The sequence below is a fragment of the Pteropus alecto genome, unplaced genomic scaffold, assembly GCF_000325575.1.
Source record: "Pteropus alecto unplaced genomic scaffold, ASM32557v1 scaffold143, whole genome shotgun sequence".
Lineage (NCBI taxonomy): Eukaryota > Metazoa > Chordata > Mammalia > Chiroptera > Pteropodidae > Pteropus > Pteropus alecto.
This window is the reverse complement of record NW_006434828.1, coordinates 3,439,578-3,447,810: the sequence shown is the minus strand read 5'-3', so window position 1 is coordinate 3,447,810 and position 8,233 is coordinate 3,439,578. Positions and strand designations below refer to the sequence as shown.

General features: G+C 61.8%; 1 protein-coding gene across 1 annotated transcript in view; it reads left to right on the top strand.

Annotated features, from left to right (window-relative positions):
• Positions 1 to 8,233, top strand: part of HDAC4 (histone deacetylase 4) — a 201,808-nt gene that overhangs the window by 114,974 nt on the left and 78,601 nt on the right. The window contains exon 5 of the mRNA XM_015587825.2: positions 2,265 to 2,509. Coding sequence (XP_015443311.1) covers positions 2,265 to 2,509 — 245 coding nt within the window. The remainder of the gene's footprint in view (positions 1 to 2,264; positions 2,510 to 8,233) is intronic.

Sequence of the window (8,233 nt, the reverse complement as noted above, 5' to 3'; positions counted from 1 at the left end):
CACCCCACCCGCACCTCACCCCACCCACACCCCGAAACTGCACCTCCACCCACCCGCACCTATACCGCCACTCCAACCCCGACCCCTACTTCCAAATTTCACCTGTACCACACCCGCACCTACCCCACCCGCACCCCCAAACTGCACCTGTACCCCACCCTACCTGCAACCTGCACCCTGAAACTGCACCTGCACCGCACCCCACCCCATTCCAACCCGTACCCCCACTCCAACCCACGCCACACCCCAGAAGGAAAAGCGAGGACTGAATTCCCTCGGAGACGTCGCTCCGTGTGGAGCTGCAGGTGTGCCGTCCGTCACCTTTTCTCTGAGCTCGTTCACCGAGCCCCTGTCCCACCTCTGCGTGATCCGATTCGAGAGGAAGTCTGAAGCAAACGGGAAGATGTTGAGGTTTTATGAAACTGACGTTTACACAGTTTTTTCACTTTGTTACGTTTCTTAATAAAAATGACCAAAGAAAGCAAAAAAAGGAATTTAGTAAAATCCAGTCTCACCAGGTTGTATGTGGTGGGGCATGGGACCCACTGTTCCCTGGTCTTGTCCATGAAAACATGCATTTGTATAGGTTTTTCTCACGTAATCATCCAATTAAAACCTGTTAATATGTCAAACCCAATGCCCCATTGGACAAAAATACATATCTTTAAAAAGTTGGCGGCTGTATGTCACTAGTTTGGGGGACAGAAGAGAAACAACCAGCAGGTGTCACCCATGCTCATCAGTGCTTAAAGGACAGAGTTAGTGTTTACAGAAAAGGCCGTGTGTCAGGAGCTTTCCGGGGGCCCCCCGGGTAGTTCTGCTGCTCCCCCCCTCCCGTGTGTTAGAGCTGCTCCAGGCTCCTGGGGCCTCGCTCACTGTGGCCGTGGGGTGGGAGGGAACCTCAGGGCCACCGGGCGGCCCCCTGGACTCAGCTGCACGGCCAGGGCCTCATAGCAGGCGTGGTGACACTCTGGTTGGGACTGCAGGGCAGCCGCTGGGCTCTGGGCTTAGCAGTCAGGCCTCTGCTGGAGCCGGGCCCGCCCTGGGCAGCACACCACCCCCCGCCTTAACCCCAGAACGGCCGGTGTGGGACCAGCCACCACGGCAGTGACCACAGAAAGACTCTGCCCTGAGGGCAGCCCCACTCGCAGGCGGTGGGGCTGGGCCATGTGTGCGGCCGGGGGTCAGGTCCTGGGCATGGAGGGGCCGGGGCCTGTCAGACACAGACGAGTCGTGCCCTCTCATGGCCTTTGCTCGGAGACCAGCAGAGATGGCCCGGAAGAGAGGAACTAGTCCTTGGTGGCCCTCGTCTGTTGAGCGGGGGCTCCTCTCTGAGTCCACCCCCAGAGGTCCCAGCCTCCTGCCTCTGCCTGGACTTTCTGAGCAGAGCCGCTGGGGCGTCTGCTGGGTGTCTGAGAAGCACCACGCAGGGTCCCTGGGCGTGCGGCCGTAGCGCAGGGTCCCAGGGCAGCCGCACGTACTTCCGACTTCTCGGACGTGGGCCTGTCGTGGTGCCGTGACGTCCAGAATTTAGAGCTTTAGTTTGGTATCGGTCCACAAGTACTGGGGTTGACTTAGTGGCTCATACTTCTAACTGAAATCTCTTCTAACCAAAATCTCTGGTGGCGTCTCCGGGGCGATGCGTGCCGGGTCCTGGCCGGGTCCTGGAGAGGCACAGAAGCACCACCGGCTGCCGACACTGTGCTGGGTGGCGGCGGGCAGGCCTTGGGCAGCTGCAGTCGGTAAACATGTTTTCTGAGAGGGCGCTGCCTTCACCATCGCAACGGCCCTCGTCCCGAGTGCCTATCTGGACCACTTCAGTGGCACACGCCGTCCTGCAGCTCAGGCAAACAGCCCTCGGTGGCTTTGTGAACCGGGGGAGAAGCACGGGCCGGTCTGCTGCCGGGGGTTCACTCTCGCGAGCCTTGTCTTCCTTTTCCTCTTCGTTGGCTTTCCCAAGCGCTGCCACGACAGGCAGCGGGGTCCTCAGAGAGCAGGGCCCCCTCCCGCCGTGGAGCGCGGGGTGCAGGGGAGAGCGTGTGGGTGCGTGTCCTGGTCTGACCTTCCGCCAAGGGGGGGCGCCCCGCAGACACCTCTGAGCTGCGCATCGTGAGCCGGTCGGGCAGGAGGGTGGGGGACAGGAACTGAAGCGTGAGATACCTTCAGCTCACGGGGCCTCCTGGAGGCCGGCCGGGGCCTCGGGGCAGGAGGGGGTGCTCGGAGCCCGCAGTGACCGGCCCTGCTGTGCTGTGCTCTCTCCGCAGTGGATGTGGCCTCGGCGCTGCCCCTGCAAGTGGCGCCCCCGGCGGTGCCCATGGACCTGCGCCTGGACCACCAGTTCCCGCTGGCCGTGTCGGAGCCCGCGCTGCGGGAACAGCAGCTGCAGCAGGAGCTCCTGGCCCTCAAGCAGAAGCAGCAGCTGCAGCGGCAAATCCTCATCGCCGAGTTCCAGCGGCAGCACGAGCAGCTGTCCCGGCAGCACGAGGCCCAGCTCCACGAGCACGTCAAGGTGAGCCGCGCCCTCGGAGCCCGGGTCAGCACGGCGTGGCGGGAACGGCGTGTACGGGGACACGGCACGTGGGCGCCCCGGTGTGGAAGCGCGCACGCAGAGCGGGGCGCACGCTCACCCCCTAAGGTCATCAGCAAGCGTGAGGCGTGTCCGCAGGCGGGACGTGCCCGGGGGGAGAAGCCAGCCACCAGCGTGGGTCCCTGTGGGCGCCGGGCGCGGGGCCTGCAGGCCGTTACTTTCTTCCTGGCACTTGGGTGTGTGTCTCTTCTCAGTTTTTGCCATTGACCTTTTGTAACTGGAAAGAGATGTTAATGTTTTCTTTCCTTTTAAATGGAATAAGAAAAATTAACATAGATCCTTTTTGGAGGAAGGGTGTGGGTACTTTATCTCCACAAATATCTAACCCGATCCCAGATTTTAAAATCAAATGCATTGGAAACAAACGTGTGTGAGTGATGGATAGCAAAGTTACGTAAGTCTGCGACCGTCTTATGCTTTTGCTGTGTTTAGAACCATCTAGAGCAACGCCGCCCAGCGGAAACGTACAGGTCTAGTACAGTCACGTAGGTGATGTTACGTCTTCTAGCAGCCACCGTAAAACAAAGCAAAAATCAAAGAACCCAGGTTGTGAGTTACCTATTGCTGTGTAACAATTACCCCAAAACTTAGCAGATTAAAACAACCGTGTTATCTCCTGCTTCCTGTGGGTCGGGCATCCGGGACCAGCTTGGCTGGTGGCTGGGACTCAGGGTGTCACGGGATTGCCGTCAGGCTGTCAGCCAGGGCTGCCGTGTCACCTGACGGCTGGCTGGGCTCCGGTCCACGTCCCCTGGTCTTCTTGCAGCACCGCTTCCGGGTGACGGAGACGGGAGCCTCGGTGTCTTCTGTGGCGTCATTTTGGAGGTGACGTCACCCTTCTTCCTGCCTCATTGTCCTGGTCACGCAGCCCAACGCGGCCCGTCCTGGGAGCTGTGTAGATGGGGCCGAGCACCAGGAGGCCGGGGTCCTTGGCCACTGGGAGCCCGGCCACTCACAGGTCCCATCGCTGTAAACATACGATTTCACGTCACATTCTAAAACATTGCCACGTGCACTCGATGTAAAGCTGAGTCCGCGCGTGGTCTCGTACGTGTCGCAGGCCGGACGTGCGCAGAGCGGCCGCCTTGCAGGTGCTCGTGGCCCCCGAGGCCGGTGCTGCTGGGCCGGGCAGGGCACCCTCGCCCCACCCGGTGCTTCTGAGCTGCCCCTGGGAGAGACCAGCGCAGCCCCTCTGCCGTCGGTGGCGAGAGTCGCCCGGCCTCGGCATCCTCAGGCGCTGGCCTGCGCCCGGACGGCTCGTGCCCGCGGCCGCCTGCCCCCGCAGCCCCTCCTCCCGCGGGAGCAGCTCCCGCCCGGTCATGTTCGTTTAACAATCCTGCTGAGAAGGGAGGTCGCTGTGCCAGGGGTGGTGTCACTCTGTCCGGACTCCCCCAGAGCTGGCCCTGTCACCTGGCACGGGCAGCCTCGTCACCGTGCCTGCAGCTCCCGGACGCATGCCCGCCGAAGACGTGCCCACAGCTCAGCCCTCGCCCCGTGAGACCGGCTGTGCCAGGCGTTGCCGTGGTGGCCCTCGGGTCTTGGCAGTTGGTGTGGCTGTGGCTGTCACCGCCACTTTGCACCCCGCCTCAGCTGGCCTTCTGAGGTCGGCATTGGGCGGACCAGGGAGGGGGCGCTTTGCGGAGCTACCGCAAGTCCAGGTCTCGTTGCTTTGCCTTCAGCATTCGGAGGGGCCCGTGGTCTTGGCTGACAAAGGTGCCACCAGCCTCCATGGAGGGCAGCGCACCTGCAGCCGCGGTGACCCTTTGCTTTTGAGAAGATGCGCTTGTCCAGGGGAGCAGCGCCCCGCTTCCCTGACTCCGAGCGCACACGCCCCGCAGTGCTCCCGTGGCTGCTGGGACCTGCCAGCTGCAGGCCCATGCTGTGTTGCAATGCTGTGCGTGCCGTGCCCGGGGCCGGCAGGCTCAGGCTGGCCCAGTCCCCCTCCTGCTGAGGGCCCGGCCGTGGCAGGCAGTGCGCCGTGCTTGTCAGGACTGGGAGGCAGCCGCAGGTTGTTGGTGTCACCCAGATGACCGCGTGCGCCCGCACACAGTGGCCTTGACCGGCAGGCCCCATGGTGAGGGACAGGAGCCCCGGCAGGCCGCCTGTCTTCTTCGTCTCTGAGGCAGTAGCCTCGCATTCTGTCCCCCCTGAAAGCCGTTTAGAACTGACCCCTAGCCCTGCCATCCAGCATAGTCGTCCCTGGCCAATGTGACAGGTGCTGCCCACAGCAGTGTCCCAGAGAATCTGCCGCCAGGATCCTGTACCCTCACCTCCCCTCAGGAGCCTGAAGCATCGCTCTGACCTCGTGGCTGCCGGGCCCTGTCACCACCCTTCATATTGAGGCCAGAACACTGGGTGTCCCCACCGGTCCCTGGTCCCACACCTCTCGACCTAGTGATGCATTTGCAGGTCCAGCCAGCGCCTGGCTAGAGAGAGAACGTGGCAGCTGCCTGTCGAGTTGCGTGTCCCTCTCCTTCACTGCCCTCAGCGGGCACGCTCCTACCCCGTGTGTCAGCATGGTGGGAGTGTACAGACGGTGTGCGCGCACTGCTGTGCCCTGAACTTGCAGTGGCGGCTGCCCGTGCTGGGATCAGAGAGGACACTGATCTTCTATGTTCTCATGTGTGAGTCAGTGAGATTTACAGCCTCCACAAGAAAAAATAGCAAGAGAAATCGAGAAGTCAACAAACCTTTTAGATGCGAGCTCCTCAGAGGCAGCTCTCAGAAGCAAGAAACAGCAAGACCTTGGGGCCTGTGCTGCCCGCTGGCCAGGGCAAGGCCACGTCGGGCTCCCGCGCTGTGACCCTCTGCCCGGCCGGGCCTCGCTCCTCTCACTCCTTGTCTTCACCTGGCGCTTCAGGGTTGTGTCACCGCTGTGGGGTGGATGACAGACCCCTTCCGAGCCCTCACGTCAGGCCGTGCAGGGACGGCCGGCTATCGGGGAGCCTCTCAAGCTGGGGTGTCACCAGGAGAGCTCAGGGCTGGACGCGGAGATGATGGCGCCCCAGAAACGTGGCTCGGGCCCGGTGCTCAATAGCACAGGCACAATCTCAAGGTTACCTGTTCTCTGCATGTTAATCATTCGTTTTTCCATTTAAAATGGAGATCGCGAAAGCCGTTTAAACTTTGAAACTGTCGTTACATCCGTCGGCTTTTTGTTTTGATGATTTAGACTCTTTACGAGCTATCATGTTGTCAGCGACACTTGGCGGTCATGTTTGCCAGACAGACTTCTTTAGCACACAATCTAATTAGTGTCATTAAATCATCGGTTAATTTGAACAGCATTTTGTAATTAGAAAGAGAATAATTTTTAAAATATAACTGAATTGTTAACTTTGGGTAAAGAAGATGCTTTGGAAGGGGTCCAGCCCTCGGCGCTGCTCTTGGCCTTGACACAGTCTCTTTGCCGTCTCCCCCTTCATCACGCATGGCTAGTCCCCTCCTCCCTGGAAAGGGGTCTGGGTGAGCACTGTACCCCAGCAAGGGCTGGGACAGCAGAGTTTGGGGCCTGGGTGGTGCTGCGCCCAGAAGTTGTTAACTATTTATCAACAGGGATAGCACACGGATAGCTGGAAGGTCATTATCTAGATTTGCTGCTTTGGGGGTTAGTTGTATTTTTAATTCTTTTGCTTTTATCAAAGAAATATATGTTTCTAATGTTTCAAGTCAGCATGGCGTGGGGCCAGCCGGCAGACCCGGACCCCTGTGTCCTCCCGACTGGGCTCCCAGGCCCGCGCCCTGTTACGGCCCGCGCCCTCTGGCCTGCACCCTGTTCTAGAAGGCTTGCACCTTGTTCTGGCCCACGTCCTCCCTGAATGGAAGACCCTGCATTGCCGCCCCCCGCTAGCCGGGAAGACTCGGGTCTCCCGCCCCCGTTGCGCACACGTACGTGCACTGCCACCTGGGGTCCCCAGTCCCGGCCAGCATACGCGTACCTCACACATGGTGACCACACGTCCTCTGATGCAGCTCTCGACTCTCCCTTCCGGCTGTCTTTGGTCCCTCGGCCCCTGATGCAAAGCCAGCTGCGCAGGCTGAGACCTCAGCGCCCCTCATTGTGGCAGATGCTGGCGATCGCGGCCGTGGCTTTCGGCCCCGGAGGTTGTCCTGCACGCTGCTTCGATGTGCAGTGATCCTGTCACATGACTTGCACATTTCCAAGCGTGCAAAGGTGGCACCTGTTACGTCATTAGACCAGGATCAGCGGTTGGAATAGCCCTTTCGTGTGACGGGGACGGCGGTGTCCGCCTCTGCCAGCACAGGGCCCTCCTGCTGGAGTGGCGTTGGCTACTGTTTTGCCGGCCGGCACAGGCTCTGCCACGGGGCCGTCTCTGGGCTGCAGCCGCCTCATCTGTGGCCCGGACGCGGCGCCCCAGGCAGTTGTTCCACTGGTCGAGGTTGTCTGAGCCGTTCCCGGGGTCTGGGCTTGCTTCCGTGCCCCTGGGGTCAGCTCCAGCCGCTGGCAGCTGAGTGGCCAGAGTGGTCTCGGTATCTAGTCCGGGGGTCGGCAGGCTCTTAGGGCCAGGCAGGCGATCACCGCCAGGTCTGGAGTTCAGGCTCAGCAGGTGTGTGTGTTCCAGCCTCTGCGCAAGCCCAGGGTGCTTTTCCCCCGCTGGCCAGAGCACGCCCTGGCCAAGGTCAGAGCTCAGCTGAGCGTGTACCCGAGGGGGTGGGTCCTGGGGTGCGCCACGGATGGGGTCCTCACTCTCGTTCAGAGAAGGTGGGGGCGCCATGACGACGTTGACCGCGGAGGCTGGGGTGCACTGTAGACAGGAGAGGGCGGGGCCGAGGCCCTGGACAGCGAGACCCCCGTGCGGGCGGGCCCGTCGTGGCCGTTCTCTGGGGCCAGGCGTGCCGTCCCAGCTGCTCCGCCCGCGAGCAGCGACATTTCCGTGAACAGGTGATTTACGAAGACTGACATTTTGAGTCGGGAACAGGCTGACACCTGGCCTCCCCGATGGGAGCATTCGGACACTCGAGAGCCACGCGGTGCTGCCCCTGGCGTCTGGGTGCTGTGGGAGCGCTGCCACCTCATTCCCTGGCGGTGCCGCCACCCTCTCTGCCGGGCGTTTCTCGTCCCACTTGCTGTGCGTCTGAGGAGGTTCGGGCGACCAGCCTGCAGTCCAGCCCTCCGTGCCCCTCCGTGCAGCCTTCGCTCCGCGGATTCGTATCCCTTTCAGAAGCCGTTTCTTCCGTCCATGGAGCTGCTTGGGTGCGGGGTGGGATGGTGCCTGTGCCCGGTGCCTGCACCCAGGGGCCCTCCTCACCCAGACGCGCACCCTTCTTAATTCTTTGCTTGCCACGTTGTCCCCCAAACCTTCCTCCAGAGCCTCCCAGTGGTAAACCCACCGCACCCCAGGAGGAGCGGCCCCCGGGGACGTGGCAGGAGCATTGGCCGGGAGGAGGCAGGCCGGGGCCTCAGCACTGCCGGCTGGGTGTGGGGAGCCGGCGCTGCGGCTGTTTGCACCCCAGGCCGTGCCGGGCTTCCCAGGGACGTTTGCATCGGAGGGGAACTTCTGATTGCGAGTCATTGATGTCAGGTGTGTCAGCACCTGGAAGTGACAAAGGAGGAAGGGTTTCTCTGAGCCATCGGCTGCCACATCTCTAGGTGCAGCTCTGTGGCCTCGCGCCGTGCGGGCCGTG